This window comes from Pholcus phalangioides, unplaced genomic scaffold (assembly GCF_987345545.1).
Source record: "Pholcus phalangioides strain wild (caught in Gottingen) unplaced genomic scaffold, Ppha-v1.0 ptg000030l_1, whole genome shotgun sequence".
In the NCBI taxonomy this organism is placed as follows: domain Eukaryota; kingdom Metazoa; phylum Arthropoda; class Arachnida; order Araneae; family Pholcidae; genus Pholcus; species Pholcus phalangioides.
The window spans coordinates 1,761,762-1,788,824 of record NW_028301620.1 but is presented as its reverse complement, the minus strand read 5'-3'; the positions used below and the strand labels follow the sequence as shown (position 1 = coordinate 1,788,824).

General features: G+C 35.6%; 1 protein-coding gene across 2 annotated transcripts in view; it reads left to right on the top strand.

The window, feature by feature from the left end:
- hiw (MYC binding protein highwire) overlaps window positions 1-16,058 on the top strand; it is a 213,560-nt gene extending 197,502 nt beyond the window's left edge. For both annotated transcript variants that reach the window (XM_089252701.1, XM_089252702.1), the window contains 8 exons: window positions 845-980; window positions 3,336-3,433; window positions 3,930-4,115; window positions 7,408-7,515; window positions 8,410-8,619; window positions 8,870-8,977; window positions 9,097-9,262; window positions 15,072-16,058. In XM_089252701.1, the coding sequence (XP_089108827.1) occupies window positions 845-980; window positions 3,336-3,433; window positions 3,930-4,115; window positions 7,408-7,515; window positions 8,410-8,619; window positions 8,870-8,977; window positions 9,097-9,262; window positions 15,072-15,187 (1,128 nt within the window). In that variant the 3' untranslated portion in view covers window positions 15,188-16,058. The remainder of the gene's footprint in view (window positions 1-844; window positions 981-3,335; window positions 3,434-3,929; window positions 4,116-7,407; window positions 7,516-8,409; window positions 8,620-8,869; window positions 8,978-9,096; window positions 9,263-15,071) is intronic.
- The last annotated feature ends 11,005 nt before the right edge of the window (window positions 16,059-27,063 follow it).

The window sequence follows — 27,063 nt, the reverse complement described above, 5'->3', positions numbered from 1 at the left end:
GAAACTGAGTAGAGTAAATAAAAAGGAACGAGATAGAGGCAAATGACAGGAAAAATCGTGGATTCCTTGCATATTGTTACATAACAAATTATCTAACCTGGTACTCTTTGAAGTGTCATCAGTAGATAAAGGGTTAAGCATAGAGGAGCGTGGGTCAGAATTCATTCACCATTTGGCAACTGCAGAAGGTATGCCAGTGTAGAGGGAATTCTTGTATTACTATGCAAATACCCAGAAAAATGGGACTTTTTGGAAAGATAGAATAGATGAATTGGAATAAGTTTGGCGGAAGTTACATTCTAAAATTTCTTCAAGAGCTTTCAGAACCTTATATACGCAGCAGAAAGGAATTGTCAATAGAAAGATGGGGAAAACTAAAGTTTGCAGCCCATAATATAATAAACTTTTGAAGCAAGAAAATAAAACTAACATGGTGAATTGCATAACTTGCAAAGACATATGAGTCATAAAAAATTTGAGTGTATGTCTGTGGAACAAAATAATGGTGTTCTGTATCTTCTGAGAACGAAGGTGACCCTAAGAATAGCTTCTTTTGTCAATCAACTTTGGTTTAAACTTTTCGCTTTGAACTTATTTCTTAAAATTTATATTCCTTTCAAAGTGGTACCTTTTGCTATTAACACACTATTGCCATCATTTCTGAAATATTTAGAAGCGATTTGAAGAAAGAGGAGGAGAAATCACAATAAAACAAAAGATGATATTTTTCCACCACTAGCAGCATTTTGGATGGCTGTATGTCCCTGTAAATTTTTTTTTCTATGAAATTTTCAGGTTGAAGAATTTCAATGATTTAGTTAATTTTTTTTTCTATTACTTTTAGGTTTTCAAAGAAGAGGAAGATGCCATAAAAGTTGATCTTCATGAAGGCTGTGGTAGAACTAAACTATTTTGGGTGATGGCTCTAGCAGATTCTAAAACACTGAAAGCTATGGTTGAGTTTCGAGAAGGAACTCGAGGTGAGTCTATTGCCTTGTAATGTGCAGTCAAACTTGTTTAAAAAAATTTTAGTTAATTTCGATTTTGTGATTTTCCCAGAGTTTCTTTCATAATTTTGTGTTTAAATTATTTAATTTGATTTTTTTTTCCTGAATGCTTTTGATAATTATAAATTGAAATACTATCAAACTTCTTGAAACTGGAAGAAACAAAAAAGTTTTGAAATACTGAGTTTCATGAAATAGAGTTTTTGTGTAAGAATAGGAAAACACACCCAAAATGGCAAAAATTTCAATTAAGATAAAATATTTTATTACACATACAAATGAAATCATCAGGTGAGTTACACAATCAATGATTAATTACACTAGATTTATTATGCAAGTGCCCACTAAAATATATTCAATTTTTTTTGTTCAATTTAAATGTATTTACATACCTCAATTAAAATAATCTGTAAGCTTAGATTGATGTATAAGTTTGGCTTTTTGAGCCTTCACAGTGTCATCTGCAGTAGCAAGAGCTGTAAATAATTTGGGGCTCATCTTCTGAGTTTGCTCCAGAAAATGGTACAGCATGGTCAGCATTTTTTACTGTCACATTTTCTGATTCCTGGGGAAGCTTTGCTGCTGTATTTTCATCATCTGAGTCAGCCATACATTCAGCAATAATTTTGGTATCTTCAAAAAAGTGCCACAATTTTGTAGGAAACTTTTGATTTCCACAAAACTGGAAAATGAAATTTTAAGATTCAAGTGTTTTTCAGTAATGCCCTAATATTCTGAAATCTTCAGCATTCCAGTGAGAATCGTCAGAATTTGAGTGAACTACCAGATCCAATCCTTCATCACTAGCATGACTGGTTTCAATCCTTGGCCTCTGTTCGTCACCCAACCCATTCATTTTGTTCAGTTTTGCTTTCAGTATGCTGATCAGTTTTATGCACCTATGTTATGTGCATTATATATGATAATACATAATGCATAATATGAATTGTAATACTATCACGAATATCATTTCTTCTGTTTCTTTTACCAGATTTATTTGAAAGAAAGAAAATGTTTTGTGTTTTCTAAACAATCATCATGGTTTAGCCTTCAAAATAGAGTTTTTAAAAAAAATATTTTGAGACAGCAAGGTGAAAATGCATTGATTCAGTACAATAAATACAGGAATTCTTTTTTTTTTTCCTTCTTTGACAGGAGTTTTTTTTAAGAAATTCAAGAAACAAAAGTTATATATTATCTATATATAGAAAAATGTACATTATGAAAATTTAATTTTTGTCGAAACTCACCAATACCAGCACCATAGGCAGCTGTAACATGCAGTGTAGTGAAAAACATTGTTAAAGTTCCATTTTTTGTATATAAAAAAACTGAAAACAAATTAATTATGTGAACTGGAAGAGAAAGCAAAATATATGAACATTGAAAATTTCAAAAAGAAATTAATCGAAGAATTCAAAAATGAAAAATTCAATTCAATTTGAATTTTTCATTTTTGAATTCTTTGATTAATTTATTTTAGTTCATATATTTTGCTTTCTCTTTCCAGTTCACATAATTAATTTGTTTTCAATCTTTCATATAATTATAAAAAATGGGAACTTTAACAATATATATACACACATACATATAGGCCATTTGCATGACATATTTTTGCAGAATTGCTGGCTATCTTCTATTCATCCTTTTCTGTAGTCTGTGGTTTATTGATGATAAACTTACCTAAACTATAACAGTCCATTTTATCCCTTTAAGCGACATTGAGAAGATATCTTACCTACTCTAAGAGCCTCTCTTAGCATTGACAAGCCCAGATATTCTGTAAAGTCGATTTCTCAACTGAACACTTTTCTCTGAAAGCCTTAGATCACATCTGCGGAAAATTGAAAGAAAGCCTTGTTCATTAAAAAAATATGGTATTTTTTAAAGGGGTTATAGTGATTTCTGCTATGCCACTTAAAGAGTTAAAACATTTGATAGAAGAAATTAGAATGAGTATGAATTAAACATTTTGATGCGACTCTATGCATCATGCAAGTGGTAATGATGGTGTGACAGTTGCACACAGTGGTTTTGTCTTTTGGTGCAGTATCAGATTTTGAACTATCTGTCCCTAGTAAGTGCTAAACCCTTCATTGAAATAACAGTATTACATACCTTGCCCATAACCATATGTATACTGTAATCAAAACCATAAATAAAATTGGCCATTCATTACATTTATTTTGTCTTTATCACAATGCTAATTTTCTGTTCTTGTTTTTTCTTTTTTATGTGATCATTTCATTGTATCATATTCAAAATGTAATATGTAAAAATATTGTTCTTGCTGTATACAAGTTTATCTTTTTCATACATATGTTTCAGGAAAAGCAAATTCATCTGGTGTTTGTAGGTTTTGTGGCTCTAGTAATACAACTGGACTCCTATCTGTTGGAAATGTGTGCAGTGAATCTGAGTGTCAAGTAAGTGGTAGAACAAAACTATATTTTTTCCATAATTCATGAGGAAAAACTTGATCTCAAACTTGATAATTTATAATAAAAAAATTGTTTATTTGTGTGTTGGCAGCATTGAATTGTTGTTCATCTGTTTTAATTTTTTTTATTTAATATAAAAAATTCACGATTGCAGATAAGCAAAAAGTAATACAATGTTGATGTGAATTTTTTACCTAATGCACGCTTTTGCATTAAAAACGAAATAATCATAATAGGTTCTTATGAATTTATCTACAGGAAAAGAAATTGCATTATTATAAATAAATATTCAATTGGAATTTCTTTTTATTATTTTTTGAATGGAAAATATGTTAACATAACACATTTTTTGGTTTAAAAAAATCACGCCAATATGTACATTAGAAAAAATGTCAAAACAATATTGTAAATTGACATTGTTTATTGATTACAAAATTACTTGCATTCTATTTGGATATTTTAACAATTTTTTTTTTTACAGGAGCATGCCAAAAGTGCATGTGCCAAAATGCTTCCTTGTGGCCACATGTGTGGTGGCATTCAGAATGAAAATCCATGCTTACCATGTTTACATGGGTGTGGTGATAAGACCAGTCTGAAACAAGATGCAGATGATATGTGCATGATTTGCTTTGTTGAAGCTCTAGCAAATGCTCCAGCAATCCAGGTTTGTATGCTTAAAATATTATATCAGCTGACACTTCTGGGTAAAAGACAGGCCAAGTTATGAAATAATTTTCATAACTTTTATACAAATACAAGGCCACAACAGGCAAAATGCCCAATGAAATGGCTGAGAAAAAGATGCCCATAACAAATATCAATGTCATACATTTCTTAAATGCAGCAACCCAATTAAAAATGCTATTGTAAAAACTAGAACCAATATATACACATGATAAAATATACAATGCCCATAAAATGTATTTATGGTTATCTTATACTAAGGATAGCTTTTCGATTTACCCCAACATGTTTATCGTTAAACTTTTCAATTGTGTTAGAATTTACTACCCCGAGGGTGGCGTAAACTATTCCATTTATTAACAACCCTATTAGAGAAAAATTCCCTGCAACACCATAACCTAGATTTGTCCCTTACCAATCGATACTGGTATCCCCTTGTAAAAGCAGTCTGTTGGCGGTGTACTAATAATTCATGGTCCATCCTGTTGAAAATTTTGAACACTTTACAATCATATTTCTCTGATAGCTGCGTTCATCCAATGTAAACATATTCAAAAAATGAAGTCTCTCTTCATAACTCAATCCTCGTGTGCCAATAAGGACATGCGTAGCTCTTCTCTGCACCCCTTCAACCAAGTCTATGTCTCTCTGTAGGTATGGTCTCCAAAACCTTACAGCATACTCCAGTCCAGGATGAACTAAGCCTCGAAAAAGTGGAAAAATAACCTTCACTGCTGAACGATGTTTAGAAAACCTAAGCCGTTCATCAAAGAGAATTTCTAAATCGGTGACCCTAGTTGCATCCGGGATAGTGACACCATTCAACTCGTAAGAAAACCATGGGTTGTTCGAACCAAAATGAGTGACCATGTACTTGTCAACGCTAGACATCATGCTCCATTCATTTGCCCATGCTCCAATTCTGTTTAAATTGGTCTGGAGCAACTTCCTATCGCTTTCATTCCCGATTACCTCCATTAGCTTCACATCATCTGAGAATTTTCTAGCAATCCCATCGATACCCTGATCGAGTTTATCAATAAAAAGTGAAAAAGTATAAGGCCAAGAACACTTCCTTGAGGAACTCTACTTGTGACACCTGTCCAATCAGAGAATTCCCCGTTCACCATAACTCGTTGCGACCTATCTCTTGACCACAATTCTATCCAATTCCAGAAGTTGCCCCCAATCCCAATCTCGTGTAAAAATGCTTCAAGAGTTTACCATGTTGGACCCAATCAAATGCCTTCTGGAAATCAAGGTGAACAACATCTACATTTTTGCCCTTACCCAAAGTCCTCGTCAGGTGATCATAGAAGCAAAGGAGGTTACTTACACATGACTTCCCCTTCCTGAACCCATGCTGATTATCCGACAATGCATTATTCTTGTCTAGCCACTTCACCAATTGCTTTTTGATCATTTCCAAAATTTTCGAGAGGAAGCTCGTTAAACTCACTGGATGATAATTGGACACAGCCTCTCTACTATCATTTTTAACTATAGCAACAACATTAGCAAGCTTAACCCCTTATGATTACAGGAAAGTCCCTGTGAATTTGGTTTCTTGGCAGCATTGTCATAAGCTATGCGAAAACGTAATAGCTAGCATCCATGGGCCTTACACATTGCTGGGAGACAAACTATGAACTGTATGAAATAAGTACCCAGAAAACCCCTCTGCTGCAAAGGGTTAAGGTGGCTTGTTCAGTGGCATTCATTATCTGGGATGCAAGTGGTCACCTCTTGATCTACACTTCGATCATGAAAATGAGTCCATTCATTTCTTGTTCAATATGATACATATATATATATATATATCTTCAATTTATTTTTATTTTATTTCAATCACACTTGAGATCGTTACATAATTTTACACATTATATCAATTGCACCTATATTAAGCGGAAACCTGCGTTCAATAGAAAAAAATCTTGGTCCCTTGTGATTCCGTTGAAGACTGGTTTTAAATGTTTTTAACAATAGAAATTTTTATATAAATATATATATATATCAGACAAGAGTGTTCTTCTGATAATGGTCAGAGGCAATGTCCTTTTTTTAGTGCATAAAATTAGTTTCGGTCGGAACAGGTGGTGCATTTACTACCATTTTATCTGCTTTCAGATTCAAGTTGTGTCGAAAGTATGTATATGTCTCTTTTTATATACCTAACTGGTACTTGATGTACCTAACCATCTGCGTGCATATCTGGTGTTGTGTGTGAAGTTAGTGCTGTCATCTTTATTTCGAATTGTGAGTGTAATACTTGAATAGTTGTACAGTTGTGGGGAGGGGTCTGGTGCCCAGTGCGCTGGACAAGAAAACGCACCAAGTGTGCTTTTCGTTCGTTCAAAATTACGTAGAAGGTTTTCTACATAAAATAGATACTTTTCCTGAGCGATAATGTCAATTTTTGGTTTTGGTTAGGGCCATGCTTGTAGAATCTGTTGCGAGACTTCTCAATGGGGAGATGGAGTTGCATTTGTGCCCGAAGCTGGAAAACAATAGAAAACCTATTTCAGTCAACCACCACTGTGCCACTGGTGGGATCAGGATACCCATGTGACTGCACAGCAGTTACCCAGTGTGTTCTCCCCCACAGTCCTGGGAATTTTGTAACTTTTTACTCTGAACACTTAACTTTTGGCATCACCATAATAAAAAAAGGGGGGGGAACTATATATGCTACCAAACTTGAAAAAGTGGCGATTTTATGAGGAAAAGAAGTTATTTTGTGTTCAAAAAATATAATGTAAAACACATTTGTAGTTTTACAGTGATGGGGAGCAGTGGCAAAATCAAGTGTACCCGTCCTGACAAAAACTCCCTGTGTTTAGGCATGAGGAAAATTATTTGAACGCAAAGATTTTGAGTGTCCGAATGAATAAAATCTTTCACAGGTGCTTTTTGCATGCCATTCAGAAACATATCAAAAGGTTCCCCCCCCCTTTCCAGCATGAAAAAAAGGCCACTAGGAATGCAAAAGTTTTTTCCAAAAAAAGGAAGATAAAATAAAAATTCATTGTGTACGAGCATACTGTATATCTGAAGACAATGCTCACAGAGATTAAAATTTTCGTGATAAATGGCTAAAAAAATCGATTGCTTGTAAGTTTTTAAAATATGACAGATCGTTCAAAAGTGCTTAAAATATGACTTGTGATAAAAAAAAAATATAACGTCATAAAATTCTGAGCCCTAATAATTATACATTGGAAGAATTCATTTGATAGTTTGTAGTACTTTAACTGCTTTCGTTTTAATTACAGCTTAGTTGTGGTCATGTATTCCATCTGCACTGTTGCCAAGCTGTACTCACAAAAAAATGGTCTGGACCTCGAATAACATTTCGGTTTTCATTGTGTCCCATATGCCAGGTAAGAAATGGTGTTACGTTCACAAAATAATGGAATAAAGTCCAACGAGACACGAATGCTATACTGGTTGTTATAGAATAACGTACAGTCTGTGTTAATATTTTTTACAATAATTTTTTGTTATAAAACATAATTGATGAAAAAAAAAGTAAAAATGTTATTTGTTACTTTGATAAGACATGTTAGATATTTTAAAAGATCTGTAGAGTTGCTTGTTTTAAACAGGTAAAGTAATAAGAAAAAATAAGTTAAAAGAAATAACATAATTTACTTATCAACCAAGCTTCATTATTATTGTGCACTATAAATATTACAGTGTCTCACTAATCCGAGGTGAATGGGACAGAGACCACCTCGGATTAATGAAAACTTGGATTATCCAAAAAAGTAATATAAAACAACTTTTTAAGTTGCGGGAAGGGGGTACCTACTCTTACCTGTTTCGTCTTTAATTCATTGCATGGCCTCTTTATAAATAAGACTGACGGACTCGGGGGGGGGGGGCAGAACAATATGAATGCTGGTTTTTTTTTCTTTCTTTCTGTAAATTTACCATAGAGGGGGGTCTGAGAAAAATTCTGACCTGAAAGGTTGTCAAAGAACCCGATCTAGGAATCATGGCCTCTTCAGTGTTTGTTAAGACCCCCCCCCCCCAAGACCGAAATTATTCACATTTTGTAAGGAAAAAAAAGAGACAAAATGAAACTCGTTACTGGAGGAAAACAGGGAGGCTTTGAAAAAGGAATTTCCAGCAATGCAAGCATCTCAGATTATCTGGGACCTTGAAGTATCAAAATTTGAATTATCGCGACTCTACTGTAATCAGCTATTTGACCATATAATAAAGTAATTTTGTTCAAAATAACCAAATAAAATTATTTTATTCAATATCAGGCACCGATGGATCATGTAGTACTAAAGGATCTCCTGGATCCAGCAAGATCGTTATTTGAAGATGTGAAGAGAAAAGCCCTCATGAGATTGGAATATGAAGGATTGCACAAAGCGGAAGCAATCACAACACCTGGTACCCGGTTTTACAGTGATCCAGCTGGATATGCTATGGACAGATATGCATACTATGTATGCTATAAATGCAAGAAGGTACAGAGTGGCTTTTCTTTTTGTTTAACCTCTAGTTATATTGTTTTCTGTGTTGTACAAGAAAAGAAAAATAAATAATTTTTAGATATTCAGTTCATGTGGCATGCCTAGTAAAAAATTGGTGTTTAAAAAAAATAAATAAGGAAGGGAATAAATAATAATAATTGAAAAAATTCTTTGCATTATTATTTAGTATGTTGTCACATTATATCCAGTCAAAAAATGTAATGAAAGTTTTTTCACCATTCAGGCTTATTATGGGGGTGAAGCAAGATGCGATGCAGAAGCTGGTATGGGAGATAACTACAATCCATCTGAACTGGTGTGCGGTGCATGCTCGGATGTTTCTCGAGCGCAAGTGAGAAAACCATACTGTTTAAAACATTTGTACACATCTCTAACAATTCAGGCTCACTGTTTTTTTCATTCCAGGCTTGTTTAGTAATTTATTTTTTGGCATTTATTGTGTATTTTTAGATGTGTCCAAAGCATGGAACAGATTTTCTTGAGTACAAATGTCGTTACTGCTGTTCAGTAGCAGTTTTCTTTTGTTTTGGCACGACTCACTTTTGCAATGCTTGTCATGATGATTTTCAAAGAGTCACAAATATTCAAAAAACAGAACTCCCACATTGCCCGGCAGGTAAGAGGAAAATATTTTTTATGCTATTAAAATGGACAGAAATATGTTGAAATATTTGTAAAACAGAAAACCAAGTCTTAAACTACAATATACCTCTTTCAATCGAAATTGCATCATCCATTTATTTCTTAAACAACACTAGTAAATTTTAAAAACCAAAACTTGTAAATTTTCTGAAGAATTCCTATAGAAAATGTATACATATCATTTCTCCACATGCTATCCATGAACATAGGAACTAATTCTGTACAATTACAGTTCACTTATAACATATTCCATACCCTCGATATAACATACACCTTGGATATAAGATCCGATTATGTATTCCCCAACTTTTGGCCCATTGACTACCATGTATTTTTACCTCTGTTATTACATGCCCCACTTTAAACATACACTGTGGATATAACATACCAAAAACACACTCTTAACCTAGAAAATGATTCAGATATGCCATACTGCAAAGAAAAAACTGGAAAAATGAAGTCAAAAAGTGAGTTATTTGTGCAAAATTTATTGTATTCGGATGATATTAAAATAATTGCATTTGCTACTGATAGACGGCTCTGTGATGAATCGAGGATGGGTGGGTATAGCCCTGTCCATGGATAAAATTGTGAAAAATAAAGTTTTTTTTTTGCAACATTGCGCTTCTGATGCCTTGCATTCATTGGTACAAAGATCCATAAAACACTAAATGAATTGAATAAAGTATGACGACGAGCCTTCTCAAAAGTGTACCTTTGAATGGTACAAAATGGGTTCTGGAGAAAAACAAATACCATGATAAAACATCTTTTCTCCAAATGTTAATGTTCGTATTAGAAGACTATCTATTTCAGCATGTTTTGCAAACATATTAGTTAAATATCTCTTTAGTAGTCAAAATGACCACTACTGTTAGAACATCCTTTTACCACTAAACTACGAAACCTAGAACATTCATAGTTTAGGAATTCAAGAGCCTCAAAAAGATGAGAAAAGTCATGAAATGTCAAGTACCTGAGATTAACCATTCCAGTGTAATCACATGTCAAACTAGGTTTGCTGTCAAAATGACCGCTTCCATCATTCCAGTGTTAATGAAAACCTTCAAAATTTAAGGGACTCGTGTTTGACTTAGGTCCATGAAAGACACTCGCCCTGTTGTTGTGTATTAATGCTTGTGGAAATTCCAAAGTGAAGTTTTTTGCATCATTCCGAGAATAATCTAGCCTTCAACATCAAATAAGTAACTGTAATGTAAAACGCGAGCACGTACGCGAATGAATCAACCTGCACTTTGTCTTTGTTAAAGAATCATGAGTGATGTGAGGGAGACAGCTGTGGAAAAAATCATTTGTTTCTGTTATTTCTTATAAGAAAGTTTGGTTTGATACACAAGTATTTTGAATTATGAGCACATTCTTGGAACAAATTATACTTGCAAACCAAAGTTTACTATTTTTTTTAATGTTTAAAAATTTAATTGCAGATAGTCTTAATGAGAAATTTTACTTTTTGAAAGAAAAATAAACTGTATAATCCAGTCTAACATGAACTTTGAATAAGTACATTGGTTTTGATTATAATTATTTTTATGGCTGTCAAATCTAGATCAGGATGATTTTTAGTATACTATTGTCTACTTCTCTCTCTCTCCTGACATACCACTCATATTTTTTTTAAGAGTTCACATGGTAATTAGGGATGGGAAGAATAGTGATTTGGCTGAATATTCTGTTGATGTTTTGGCTGAATATCAATTTTCTTAAAAATCTTCACAAATTGGTGGTTTTAAGTGAAAATACAATTATCTACTCTATAATATAAAATCACAAACTCGAAAAGGGCCTGTTTCTAAGCAACCGAAATTAGTGATGATTTTATGTTACGGAAATGGGTGACGGAAATCTGTTACGTTTTTGTGTGACTGAAGTCGGTTACGATTTTGGGTCAAGTATTCATTTAACTCTAGTATATATCGGGACCATGTTATGTGCATGTACCGAGAGGCTCCTACATCCTACAGCAGAGCCCTTAGGCTGGAATTTAGATGGTGAGCCCCCCAAACCAGCTTTTCAGGGGCCCCTCTGTGGTTAATTTATAGTGTGAAAAATCAAAAAGTGATAAGAATCATTGTGGCCCCTGGCAGCTCTGCCCTTGTTGGAGAGGGGGTCATGCCGAGAGGTATGTATATGTATAATATACGTACAACAGCAGTGCTCCCAACACACAGGGTCGGGGTACCCGGGGGGGATTGCACGTAGGAGTTAAAAGTTTCCATTTCCAGGGGCCCTTGATGGATCTCATTGTTTTCTTGCTGCTTTAACGTTGAAAAATTTGCAATAGCGGAAGCAAAAGATATATCCAGTCTGGGGGCCCCATAAAATTTGTGAATTCGGTCACGGGTAGTTGCGTGGGTGGGCCTGAATTTTATTCGTTAGTGAAACGAATACAAAAGAAAATTTTTCATGGCACTCGCAGTGGGGGGGGGGGGGAAATGACCGACAAGCTTTCAAGTCGGGGGGCCCATGCCCAGGTTTCATTTTAGGGGCCGTGGATGAATCTCATTCTTTTCTGTTGTAGAATTTGCAACAGCGGAAGCCCGAGATAAAGCCAGTCTGGGGCCTCAATAAAGTATTGGTGTCCCAGGTAATTGGTTGGGGGCCCTGGGTTTCATTCGTTGGTAAAACGAATACAAATGAAAATTTTGCATGACAGTCGCTGCGGGAGATGAACGACAAGCTTCCAAGTCGGGGGCCCAATATTTACAGGTTTCATTTTGGGAGCCCTGGATGAATCTCATTCTTTTTTGTTGTTTAACATTGTAGAATTTGCAACAGCGAAAGGCCGAGATAAATCCAGTCTGGATTCCCCACTAAAAATCTGCGTATTGTGTCCCCGCTACTGGATGTGGAGCCCTGGATTTTATTTGTTGTAATATTGTTAAATAATGAAAAAGTTTCGTGTCCCCTCACGGGGGTATCCGACAATCTTCCAGGTCAGGTTTCCGTGGAAATGTTGGCAGGTTCTAATTCGGGCACTCCTGTATGTACCTCATTGATTTTTGTTGTTTAACATTGTAAAATTTGCAACATATCGGTAGCCCGAGATATATCCAGTCTGGGGGCCCCTCTAAAATTCAGCGAATTAAATTTGGGGACCCCCATGGGGAAATTTTCTGGGGGTACTTGATGAGTCTCATTTCTTTTTTGTTGCTTTATTATTGTAAAATTCGCTTCTTCAGCAAGCTGGTGCTTTCCCATGTCCCTTTCTATATCACGCTGATGAAGTGGGACGAAATAAACAAGATATGTTGTGAAGAGAAAAGGGGGTTGGCCGCCAAAGGCGGCAGGGCCCCTTTGAATAAATGGCCCTTATAATAAATTTGAAATGATTGAAATTGAATTTTAATTATACACTTTATCATTTGAATACTAAAAAACTAGTAATTAAACAGTTTTATTTCCATGATATTGGCAATAAAGTTTAACGATGATATATAATGACTAATTTTGGAGAATCAATTTTTTTTAATACTTGTTACAATTTTTCGTCTAATTAAGAAAATGTCACCCATTTATTTGCTCTCAACTAGTAATGCATCGTAAAACCTACTACTCATTTTCTTGTTTTTCCTCTTTGAATGTTCTTTGTCCCTTTTGCCTTTTTCAGCAGCGTAACACAGTGATACGTAGCTAACGAATCATCTTCATCAGTCGAAACACATATACATAAACCTATTCCATAGGTTTCAATGGAAAATGGTTTAATTTGTTCTAGAAGCAGCACAAAATTTCAAAGCAACTTCCATAAAACACTAAGAAGCACTATAAAGCAAACTGACCAAAGGCTTACTTAAAAAACTTCACAATCAATTAAAGGAAGATGGAAAAATACTAAATTTCTTTTAAATTTTAGGCTATGCAGTTATGTTCATGGGCCATAATGCAAAAAAAAAGTGTGTGAGGCGGTGTGTTATGTAATATATTCAGCTCATTTCTCTTTCACACACGTGCAGATGGAAAAGATAAGTTCCTAGAATGTCCAGACTGTTGAGTTTGTTTTTAAGAATTGCTGTATGCAATGAAACCATTCAAGTCTAAGGTTTTTTTAATGTGTTTTCTCTTAGCTTATTCATTCATTTTACATGAAATGTCTCAAAATCTTTCCAAAAGAGAAGGATATCTAGGAAGTGATTCCAAGATGGAAAAATATAAATCTGGCTTGAGAGAGTTACTTATTTGATTCATTTCGATTTCCACAAAAAATTGAGCTCACGATGCGGCTGTTTTATGAGAGCTAATGCATCCATATCAACTGAAATGTCCGATAGCTGAAGCAAAAAAAAAAAAAAACAAAGAAGAAATTTCGGTTAGCTAAAAAATTCCTAAGCCAAGGCGTTCATTAGCCAAGGTACACTGTATCTTGTCTTGATACATTCTTCAGTAGTGAACTTGACTTGTGTAATTCATGCTCACTTTCACCTTATGGCAGTAGAATTCTATTTTTAATTTTACGTTTTCCCTATCCTAGAAATTCACCCTGACATAACCTCTTTCATAGAGGGGATGTACATCACAATAAAATATAGTCAGTTAATTTTTTATTTAAGTGAAAAATTCTAATCGACATTAAACGAAATATTAAAACAAATAATTAAAACAAAAGCAGTTAAAGTACTACAAACCATCAAATGAATTCTTCAAATGTATAATTATTAGGGCTTAGAATTTTATGACGTTATGTTTTTTTTTATCGCAAGTCATATTTTAAGCACTTTTGAACGATCTGTCATATTTTAAAAATTTACAAGCAATCAATTTTTTTAGCCATTTATCACGAAAATTTTAATCTCTGTGAGCATTGTCTTCAGATATACAGTATGCTCGTACACAATGAATTTTTATTTTATCTTCCTTTTTTTTGGAAAAAACTTTTGCATTCCTAGTGGCCTTTTTTTCATGCTGGAAAGGGGGGAACCTTTTGATATGTTTCTGAATGGCATGCAAAGCACCTGTGAAAGATTTTATTCATTCGGACACGAAATCTTTGCGTTCAAATAATTTTCCTCATGCCTAAACACAGGGAGTTTTTGTCAGGACGGATACACTTGATTTTGCCACCGCTCCCCATCACTGTAAAACTACAAATGTTTTTTACATTATATTTTTTGAATACAAAATAACTTCTTTTCCCCATAAAATTTGCCGAACCAAATATTCTGCAAAGGGGCCAAATACAAAACATCAACTGTATATTCATCTCATCTCTAATGGAAATATCTCCAAAATGAAAGCCAATAAAACTAAATACAAATACAACGCCACAACAGGCAAATTGCCCAACGAGGTGGCTGCCTTAAGAACATCATGGATCCCCGAGCCATTTTTTGGAGGCCCTACCTACTACTACTACACCACACATGCACCCCCCCCCCCCCCCCGTGGAACCTCCCGACGAATCGGTACATGCGGGAATGTGCGTGTACGTATAGTGAAACCTGACGTGAAGTTTTTTGTTTCTCTGTAATGCTTGTTATGTGTAGTGCTGCCATCTTCCACTAGTTTTTCTAACTATGAGTGAAGTGTTATGATTGAATGATTTATCGTTGTAGGACTGTTGCTCTCTGTGGCGAGACTTTTTAACGGGGAGATCGGCTCGCATTTGCGCCTTGAAGTTGGGAACCACAGAAAACCAACTTCAGCCGACCACCCTATAAACTTATTTATAGTTAAATTAATGTTTTCAGATTAAATCATTCAGAATTGTATATTTTAATGTCAGACGCAATTTAATTGTCTAGTTATCAAAATTCTTTTCATAGGGCCAAAAGCAAAGCAGCTGGAAGGAGATGAATGTCCTCTTCATATTAAGCATCCTCCCACTGGCGAAGAGTTTGCTCTGGGTTGTGGTGTTTGTCGAAACGCCCATACATTCTAAGAATAAACTCATTGTTATCTTTCAATGTCCTGTTTATCTTCCCCATCCCCCATTCATGTAAAATAGTGTTTTTTTTTAATGCTGTACATAAAATGCACATAGTTTGTAATTGCTCGCTCCATATTCTCTTGGAGCCTTTGTAAATATTTTTCTCGAATGAATGAATATTGTGTGATTTTTTTTTCTAAAACTGTCTGTTTCTTACTGGGCGGCGTGTGCAGGTGGATGTTGAAGTGGCCATTTTCTATACGTGCAAGTTTTGAGCATAATTTATTTTATAAAGATGCTTGAGGGTAATAAATTTCTGTAATTTATACATTCCTGGGATGAATTCACGGCCTTATTGAAAATATGAGTTTCAAATTGTCTCTTATATTAATTGAGTGCCATCTGACGAGAAAAAAAAAAATATGCATTACTTTTTATACGCTGAACAAAAAAAAAAGGTTTTTGAAATTTTGTTACTTGTTATATTAATTCTATTTATATAAGAAAAAAGGATTAAATCTCATTGTATGCTTTCATCCCGCTTCATCTATTATTTTGATATCGAGTTGCAACACTGTTTTCAGTGCAAGTGAAAAATTTACATCTCGATAAAAAGTATGACTTTTTTTTTCAAAATGATTGGGACGACATTTTTCAATTTCTCTAATTTTTTTGGTTTTGTTCAATTGACCGGAAAATATGGTGTGGGGGAAAAAGTGGGATTATTTCATGATAAATGATGATGTATGAAATTATGTGTCACCTTTTGAGATCTCACAAATTGTCAAAATTTGAATTGATAAGATGGTTTTCTTAAAAAATATATACATTTTTTTTGTAAAAAAAATATAGAAAAATAAAAATCGCTATGAATTTTTTTTGACTACTCGATAGTTTTAAACACATTCATGTTTTTTGTGTGCGTTATATCATGCTCTCTGTTAAAGAATTTTTGAAAAAAATTACCAATTCAAAAAATTTTAGTTCTGAACCACAATAGATGCTCAAAATGCCCTCCCTAAACTTCTATGCTTGAAATTTTGCTCACAGATGGTGCTGTACTATGTTAAACTTGACAAAACACATAAAATGTGACAAACAGTACAGAACTCGTTTTACCACAATCACTCTGTTGCTCAGGCTACATCTTCTTTATTTCACCCCATGTATCTGCTCACATTGATTTTGGAAGATTTGTAATCAAAATCACTTCAGTGATTCTTGTACAGTAAAATCTGTCTTCAACGGAATTGCAAGGAACCTAGATTTATTTCTGTTGAACACAGGTTTCCGCTTAATACAGATTCAATTGATGTAATGTGTAAAATTATGTAACGATCTCATGTGTGACTGAAATAAAATAAAAATTAATCGAAGATAAAATAAACCATTAGTCTATAATTACTAAACATTATAAACTAAAAACTATTTAGGTTTTGACAGCATCTGTATAAAAAATTCTGACCTACACTGTTTTTCTTCTAAAATAACAGCATTTGCATTCTTTTTAACTTCCTCAAAAATTTTCAATTACGGTATCGATATATGTCATGTCAGGTCCAGTTTGTATATTATCGCCTATGTAATCCTCAGCATCAGTTCCGTAACTAGGAATATTGTGAGGGAAAGAGTAACATGATTTTGCCACACCTACCATAGTGAAATTCAATGATTTTATAACTGTGTTTTTGTTCTCACCTAAAATTTGCCATCCATAAATATTGCTGCCAGGGAAGCTGCCCTTTGCCTCTCTAATTAATTCTGTCCCTGCTCAGCCTTGCGATAACGGAATGTACACAGCTTGCATAAATTTTGTAAGCCTTACTCTCGTTTCTCCCATGGAAAAGCCTGCTTTTTCGAAAAATTTTGTTACAATTTAAGAAAATAACTGCTTTACTACATATGGCTTATCAAAACCATAGCATCAAGTAGAGAAACGGTTTTTGCTAATCTAAGGGTGGATGATGTGGAATTCACATTTGCAAGCATAGATTGCTTAAAAAAATTTTGGTTGCAGCACTTTCAGCAGTTTGATTCATGCAGAGTTTGCATTAATCTTTGGTCTATTGGGTGTGAAACACTCATAGTGTACGGTATCTTTTTTTTCTATTCCAGACTCTGCCACAAAGCTGGGCTGGAAGAGATCTCGGCAACGGAATAAGTCCAGTGGCAAAGTTCTGGCATTCATTCAGTGTACAGTATTTTTTTGTTATTTTTCCTTTTCCACGTTAGACAGGTTCTGTTTAATCCAGGTTTTTTAAAATGTGCATTTTGGTATTGAAGTCGAGGGAGCACTATTTTTTTCCGTTGGAGACAGGTTTTACTGCAGTTCCTTGAGAGAGGCAGAAGCTTCGTCTTTGACATATTCCCACAACAATGAATAAATTTTGGGGTTAAATCTGGAGACTGAGGTGGCCATAACAAGGATCCGTCTATAACAGGGAATTCCTGATTGATGTGGTGTGCTATCTGCACTATTTATGCACAGATATAGCATCATCTGTGAGTGAAACTTTGAGCTATTTTTTCAATTCATCAAGGAGAAAAACTACACCACTCTAGTCCGATATACGCAGAATTAGTAAGATTCTTTTGTATACTTCATTTTTCACCATTTCAATAAATGTGTCATGGACATTTTGCCCACTCTGTACATTAATTTCCCCACTAAATCCTAGTTTATTATAAGTGGGTAACTGTAAACCTTGTGTGCAGGATCACCAGTTGGTTAATGGTGATATATATACTACCCCAGAATAAATGAGATTTGGTTGAAAGTTGCTTTATTTGAACAGTATCGGTACAAAAAGTCAAAAAATTCAAATGATAAAGAAAGTAATAAACAGTACAACAGCATCTCATCGAATGTGCTTTACATCTAATTTTTTTTTTTCCGAATAAATGGTCAAATTACGACACAAATCACTGAAAAGGCTCTTTGGTTGAGTAATGTGTGCTGCTTTCACACAAAAAATTGCTCACAAGTTTACATCAATGGAAATATATACTACATCTAAGAACCATATGCCTACACTGCCAAGTTTACAAATGTGTTAACAAAAACTTTGAAAAGATTCAATTCGTTTTGTGAAATTATGATCATAACACATTTCTAAAATAAAACATTTTTATGCAAATTGAAATCTTTGAAAAAAATTGGAGATACTCCACAAATTAGAATGTGATGAATAAGCTTATTGGTTATTCAAGTTTTGTAAAACATCTGTAATCAGCCTTAGAAATAAATCGGCCATAATCAAATTTAAGGATATATGGCAAATGCTGAAACAAAATAAGAGTATACAAGGATGACATCACTATATATATCCACTACCATACAAAGGTTTTTAACAACTGGCTGTTGGGAAGATGAATTTTTGGAAAGAAAATTCAACTGCCTTTGAGGGAAATCGGACCCACGTCCTTTCACTTTTCAGGTGAATGCCCACCAGACTACAAATCTTAATATTTCCTTGGAGCTCGCCTGAGTCAGGTCCAGCCGTCCATGTACAGTCCTGTTCGGTGCACACAAGCTCCAAGGAAAGATTGAGAGATTCATTGCCTTTGCAGTCTAGTGTGTTCACCCGGAAAGTGAAAGGATGTGGGTTCAATTCCCCACAAAAGGCAGTTGAATTTTCTCCCTTTCCGAAAATTCATCTTTGCAACAGCCAGTTGTTAAAAAAACCTTCGAAAATTGAGCATACCAATCATTAATTAAAGTGATGATTCCCAAAGAGGATGCAGCAAGATCTTTCGGGGAATAAAACTATTAAAAGTAGTAATATATGGTTACTATATCCAATGAAAGTGTCGAAACATTTTAGAATTCTGATGTAGTACCTCAAGATATGTTTAAAATTCTAATCTTGTTCCCCAAGATTGCTGCAAATATAAGAGAATCCCTGATCGAAAACAACAGAAAAATCAGTTAACTGATGCATATATTAATATGCGTTGAAATTTTTGAGTTAAACTAAAGATTATGAAATGAATCTTTCATCTTTATGAGCTAGAGGTTTTTAAACAAAAATTCTTTATAATGACTCTTTGTGAAACAAAATCAGTCCAACAAACTTATGGGGGGGGTGGGAGGTTTCATTAAAGTTGTGTACAAAAATTTAACGAGAAGTTGACACTGCACAGCAGCGAACAAAAGAAGGGAAAATGAAATAATGCCACAACGTGTACACCAATCACAGATAAAAGTGCAGATGACTATGTATAACTGACTAACATATATAGATATATCGATTACACTATTACATTTAAAAATGCCCAAAGTCTTAAACCTGAGAGTCGGGTGACATTTACAAATATTGAGTTATTTCAAGTTCTGAGCATTTTTGATAGGAGTTAATGACCAAATGCAAATGCCCATATAAAGTATGAATATCAAAAACAACTAATGTACGGTAAACGAAAATAAGAGCAATTATCGGGGAAAAAAGACAAAAATAAAAGTTAAAAACAAAAAACTAATGGTTATGATATAATAAAATACACTGCCCATAAAAAATTATTGTCTTAATATGAATAGCTTCTCGATTCATCCCATGATAAAGAAAAGCCAAATGAAAATGGATTCATTTAATTCAGCAGCATAACATCCATTAAACCAGGGCACGGAACAGTCCTGAGTTAGGATAAAACTATAGACTAACAGGAAAGTGAGCAGCAAAAATTTTTTGTGCCTTTCCAACTCTTAGTTGTAGCACTGTGTTGAACAATGACCTATTCAGTTTTTCTCTGATTATTTTCTCAAATTCTTGTGAAGAAATTCAGAAGAAAAACATTTTCTTCTTAATATTTTAAGCACCAAATGTTCGTAAACTATAATTTTAGGAATGCTTAAAATATCTGCAGTTTCAAGGGGTCAATTTTGTGTACTCGTTTGTTACTATCTTTATGACAGTCATTTGCCGCAACAGGTCGTCCACCCCGATCCCCATCTTTAAAATACTTCTTGTTTTCAACTTTGGAAACCACCCACAAAACAGTCAATAAGCTGAAAGCTCAATGGACTTCATAATATTTCCACAAATTTATGAAAAGTGTTAACTTTTCCTTCAAATGCATCTTTTGATTATCCATATCAGACACCTCATTATACAGTAAAAACCTGATATACCTCCCAAATTTAGCAACCTTGCTTAAACCTTTAAGAGGTTTTTAAAATATGCGTCCTGATCAGCATAATAACTACCATATTGGAAATAAAAGTGTGTTAAGAACCCAAGGTATTTCGGGTTGACAGATTTAAAGCAGATCAAATTTGACAAGATATCTTGAGATTGCCGTTGCAAGGGTTAACACCAGAAATTTTCAGTGAACAAAGCTCCCATTTAATGATTACAATGAATGCAACTGTGACTCGACATAGAGCCAAATTTGTTTTAGCACCAGAATTCTTTGGAATGGATAGTGGCGTCAAATTGAGGTTCAATTATACTGAAATACTTATAAGAGCCAGACTGGACACCGGTAGACTTCCAACATCCCCTAGATTGTGCAAAATTTTTATTTTGATGGCAGACATTCCCAATGACAAACACACGTTTGATTAATTTAAAAAATGAGAGATTCTCTGAACTTAATTTAGAAAACACAAAATTCTCCCAATTGAACACTTACGCCAGAAAATTTTCTAAAATCGCCAATTTTTGAAGAAAATAATTTTTTATTTTAAATATTTCTATACACCCACCCGTGTTTCCCAAAGTGGGTAATATCGCCCCGAGGTGGAGGAGAATGGAAGGGTCCAAAGTAGCGATAGAAGGTTTAGTATATGATCCTATGGGTGGGCTTGAGTTGAGGGTGATAAAATAAATTTTTTATAGAAGATGGAACAAAAAGTTTGAGAAACTACGCTGTATAGACCAATGGAAATCCAGAAAATACAATTTTTTTTCCTTGAGTTTCTTTGTTGTCTGAAGATCAGAAGGGGATATAAAAGGGGAAAATAACAAGAATGAATCAGAGTCTAGCTGGTAAAAGATTAATAAGATAAAAAGACAAATCAGCTGCTGAAACATGCATGACCGAAAAACGCCCAGAACTTTCTAGATGATCCATTATTCCTTTTAACCATAAATATGTTTCGGGTTAGAAAAAATTTTGTACTTCATACATGGTCTTGATCAGTTAGCACCAATATGCATACATTTATATACTTCTGTGTAAAAAAAAGAAACAAACCACATTTTTTAAATATTAATTTTGAGTCTTTTAACTCGCATCTTATTATCACACACAGAGTGAGGGGAAAAAAATCATTTTGATAGCATTAACACTACAATATGAGATTATAAACAAAACAATACAATGAAATACAAAAACCAAAAAAGAAAAAAAAGTGCCATGCAGTAGACCTTCCATTTATTGGTGACACACCATTTACCAGAATCACAATTTATGGTCTTGTAGGCTGTAAGCTATAAATTTTTTACACCTTTCTCCCAATATTCTACTAATTTTGTTCATCACTCATTTCTCAAGTTTGCCACTATGGACTATATCTCGCTAATGTATATGTTCAACAAATATGAGAGATGAATATATTTATATTGTGGCAAGACTCAAAATAGGACAGATATTCAAGTATCATTATTAACTCGACTGAAAGACCAGCCATTAACAAGGCATATTTTATTCTTGTCTTTTTTTTTATTGTTTATTTTTTCTGGAATGTTCCCATATGTTTTTTTGTGTTCTTGTTGGATTGTGACTGTGTTTGTAATTGCTCTGTAACGAATATTTAATAAAACTATGCGAAATATTTTGGTGGAGGCGCCGGGTAATCCAAAATTACGGAAAACTCAATCAGAAGAAGCCGTAGACTGCAAGGGCTGGGTTCTGAGCCCGTATCACTGCTTGACACTTTTAGAAGACATTGGTGCCTGATGGCTATGTCCAAGAATCCGGAAGGTGAGTCGTTAGCTCCATCTATTCAACCTGCTCCCAATGCATATGCCCCAGCTTATCCCATGTACCAAGTGCCTTGCAACCACTGCATATTCTCCGGTACTGATGGTCAAAACCCCAAAAAGTGGCTGAAAGATTATGAAGGGATCTCCAATTACAACCGTTGGGATGACTCGATTCGCTTAGCTAATGTTGTGTTTTACTTGACTGATACTGCTAGGCAATGGTTTGAGAACAATGATGATCTCATTACAAGCTGGACAATTTTTCAACGGGACTTCAAAGAGACATTTGGACAGCCCGAGGACATCAAGCGATGAGCGGAAGACCTGTTGAGAACCAGGGTGCAGCATCCGTGTGAGAAGTTTGAATCCTATATTCAAGATGTTATCTCATTATGCCGCCAAGTTGATCCATCAATGACAGATGACCAGAAAATTTCCCATCTCCTGAAAGGGATCGCAGAGGATTTCTACAAAGTACTGATAAACAAAGAAGCAGCTACAGTAGACCAGTTCATATCTATTTGTCAACAGATCGAGACTATGAGGAGACGTCGTGTAATCAAGCCACAGTACGAAAGGCTACCAAACGTGAAGCCTGTATCTTCGACGACCACAGAGAGTTTGTCAACATTGATCCGATTCATTGTCAAAGAAGAAATTCAACGATTGATCCCTCAGATAGCTTCGCTTGCACGAGACGATGAAACTGAATGTTTGGAAGATATGATCCGGGAAGAGGTACAAAACACGATTCAGGACACGCTTGCCCCTCTCACCCGAGACGACACTGAATCCTTGATACCCGTAGGAAGAGGTAAGAGGAATTCCTGGAAAACCAGACCGAGACGTCCACAACAACCATCAACTCCAATCGTAGAGAGGAAAACCTATCTTTGGCATACACCTGAAAATGTACCGGTCTGTTTCCATTGTGGTCGAGCTGAGCACATGATCAGATATTGCCGCGATCGAAGACGTGACCTCACAGATGTAAGGGCCAGAAGAGAGTCAAATCAACAACTGAATTACAACTCTGGACGATCAAGGATGATACCAAATCAGTTTCAAACACTGGGTTCTAATTTTGTAGCCGAATATGGACATGAGAGTGGAGACGACGACAGATGTTATAGAAGCAGCTCTCCATACCCCAGACGCAATGCACTTTGCAGATAGTCGTGCTCCCCAGGTTGCCATCCAAGCCGTTCGCCCGGTCGATCCGCTGAGGAAAACTAGGCTCTGCGACCTGTTACGGGGGTGAGGTCGCAATTGAAGGAAATCCTCCAGTGCATACAGCGGCTAGACTGATGGAAAATTCTGTATTTGTCATGATAAACTGACATAATGTGAAAGCTTTGGTCGATTCAGGTGCTGACTATTCCGTGGTTACAGAACATTTACGTCGCAAGTTGAAGACACCGTTATTCGCTGAACGTGGTAATATCCTTCGTACTGCCAGTGGAAAGCTAGTGGAAGCTCTTGGACGATGTATATTAAGAGTGGACTTTAACGGAAATGTGCAACCATTCGAATTCTTAGTATTCCCGCAGTGTAGCCATAATCTTATATTGGGTTCGGACTTCTTTAAAGCCACAGATGCAGTAATTGATTGCGGCATGGGTGAGATCCAAATTGGTGAAGCTTCATACCGCAACCCTGAATCTGGAAAGGCGATTCATCTGTACGCTGCTGAAGACCACATGATTCCGGAAAATTCCCGTGGTGAGCAAATGTCAAGAAATCTGTGGAAATGTTATGGTTACTGGCAGAAAAGAAATTCAACTAGAGAAAGAACGAAGAGAAGAATGTGCCAGCATCTGTCATCGTGCTTGAAGATGGACGAGGGGACGTATGGGTATCAAACATTTCATCACAGTCTCAACTCATACCCCAGGGAAGATCTTTAGTTGAACTCATAGAGCTAGACTACTGTCAACTGTGTTCTCTATCTTGCGATACTGGATCAGAAGACGAAGAAAAGCATAAGTATAAAGTCGTAACAGACATGCAAGGAAAATTAGAGAAATTAGAGCAATTCTTGGATCCTCATCTTGATGACAGAGAACGAGCAAAAATTTTAGAATTATTGAAAGAGTTCATTGACATTTTTGATTTTGAAACCCAATCAGTGAAGATTTCCAAAAGTGTGAAGCACAAGATAAACACTGGTGATGCCCTTCCCGTAAAACAGAAGCCTTACAGAGTTTCGCTAACAGAAAGGCGTATAATACAAAACGAAGTCGATAAAATGCTAAAAATGGTCATAATTGAACCATCTGAGAGTCCTTGGTCTTCTCCAGTTGTATTAGTGAAGAAAAAAGATGGAACATGGCGCTTTTGCGTTGATTACCGTCGCCTGAACGAGATTACCAAAAAGGATGTATATCCTCTTCCGCGAATTGATGATGCATTAGACAGTTTCGCAGAGGCAGGCATCTATTCTTCTATGGACCTAAAATCTGGCTACTGGCAAATACAAGCAAGATAAGGAAAAAACAGCATTTATTACTCCCGATGGTCTTTACCAGTTTAAAGTCATGCCTTTTGGGCTCTGCAAAGCACCCGCTACATTCGAGAGAATGATGGACAGTTTACTCAAAGGACTGAAATGGCATATTTGCCTATGTTATCTGGATGACGTAATAGTTTATGGATCAACTTTTGAAGAACATCTTTCACGTTTGAGACTGGTAATGAAATGTATAAAAAGAGCTCGATTAATTTTAAACCATAAGAAATGCTGTTTTGGACAGAAGAAACTCAAGATTCTGGGTCACCTAGTGGATAAAGATGGAATTCATCCGGATCCAGTCAAAATAGAAGCCATCGAAAGATTTCCAATCCCGAAAAACATTTCTGACGTGAGGGGATTTTTAGGAATTTGTTCCTACTATAGGCGCTTTATTAAGGATTTCTGTATCATAGCTGCACCATTACATCAGTTGTTGAAGAAAAATGCAAAATTCATTTGGAAAGAGGAGCAACAATCATCATTCGATCAATTGAAATCACGTCTCACGAAACACCCAGGTTTTGGCTACTTCAAGCCCGAAGCAGAAACCCATATACATACGGACGCAAGTGGATATGGCGTAGGTGCAGTTCTTGTACAGATTCAAGATAGAAATGAAAAGCCAATCGCATACGCTTCTCGATCACTTTCAATAGCAGAAAAGAATTATTCAACAACCGAGAAGGAATGCTTGGCCGTTGTATGGGCCATAAACAAGTTTCGGCCATACCTGTTCAGACGCCCTTTCACAGTCGTAACAGATCACCACTCTTTATGTTGGCTCGCCAATCTAAAGGATCCTTCTGGACGACTAGCGAGATGGGCATTATGTCTGCAAGACTATGACGTAACGATTGTTTTCAAAAGTGGGAAGAAACATAGCGATACTGACTGTCTTTCTAGGCACCCAATAGTTGAAGCAAAAGAAGAAGAAATAGCTGACGACATCCCATTTCTCAATACCATTTTGAATTTTAAAGACGAACAATTAAAGGACTGTCAGTTACAAGTTATCCGAAAGAAGCTTGAAGAAATTGGTAGTTACCGAAATTTCCAGATACTAGATGGGATTTTGTATAAGAAGAACTATGATCCTTTGGGTAAACCATGGCTCTTGGTCATGCCAAAACATCTTCGAATGGAAGTACTGAAAATCCTTCATGACGCACTCACAGCTGGCCATTTAGGTTTGGCAAAGACTTATGATAAAGTACGTAGAAAGTTCTACTGGCCTGGACTTTATAGAACTGTACGACGTTATGTGTCTCATTGCAAGGAATGTCAAAGAAGAAAATAACCATCATGATGACCTCCAGGATATCTTCAACCGATTAAACCTGCTGACGCCCCATTCCGTAAAATAGGGATAGATCTGCTCGGATGATTCCTGCTGTCAACTCAAGGGAACCGATGGATAATTGTATGTACAGATAATCTCAGCCGATTCACCATCACGAAAGCTCTGCCAAGCGGTGATGCAATGGAAATCGCAAAATTTCTAGTTGAAGATGTTATTCTAAAGCATGGATCACTAAGAGAAATAATTAGTGACAGAGGTTGATCATTTTTGTCAAATCTTGTAAGGAAAATAAATGAGTTGTGTAAGACTTTGCATCTACTAACTACGGCATATCATCCGCAAACAAATGGCCTAACAGAAAGGTTCAACAAGACTTTTGCAGATATGTTATCTATGTATATGTATATGTTATCTATGTCGACACAGAACAAAAAGATTGGGATTGCATACTACCATATGTCACATTTGCTTATAACTCGGCAAAACAGAAAACGACGGGCTTTAGTCCATTCTTCCTCGTTCATGGACGTGATGTAGAGACACCACTGGATGCCATACTACCGGATGATCCCGATCATACTCCCAGTGACTACATGGCCAAATTAATAAAAAATGCAGAGGAAGCTCGAGAACTTGCAAGATTGCATATCTCGAGAGCTCAGGCGAAAGATAAAAGCTGTTACGAAGAAGCTCATCGCGATGTTCAGTACAAAAAAGATGATCTCATGTGGATTTTTACACCGGTCCAAAAACTCGGTTTGTCTGAAAAGCTTCTTAAACGTTACTTTGGGCCCTATCGTGTTGTGAAAAAACTATCAGAAGTCACATATGAAGTGGAACCTTGTGAGGAAAAGTCCTGGAAGCGGCAAGTAAAGGTTTGAAAGCGGCAAGTATTGCTCATGTTTTACGGATGAAGTCGTATCATGACCCAAAAGAGCAGCAAGAAGATCCACATCCAAAGAAGCAGAGCCTTACACAAGCGAATGTAAGCCGACTTTCAGCAAGTATTCATAATCTTCCTGGACCTCTGACGAGGAGTCGTTCTAAGCAGTTACAGCGAGCAGCTGAACATATTAAGAGGGGAGATATGTGGCAAGACTCAAAATAGGACAGATATTCAAGTATCATTATTAACTCGACTGAAAGACCA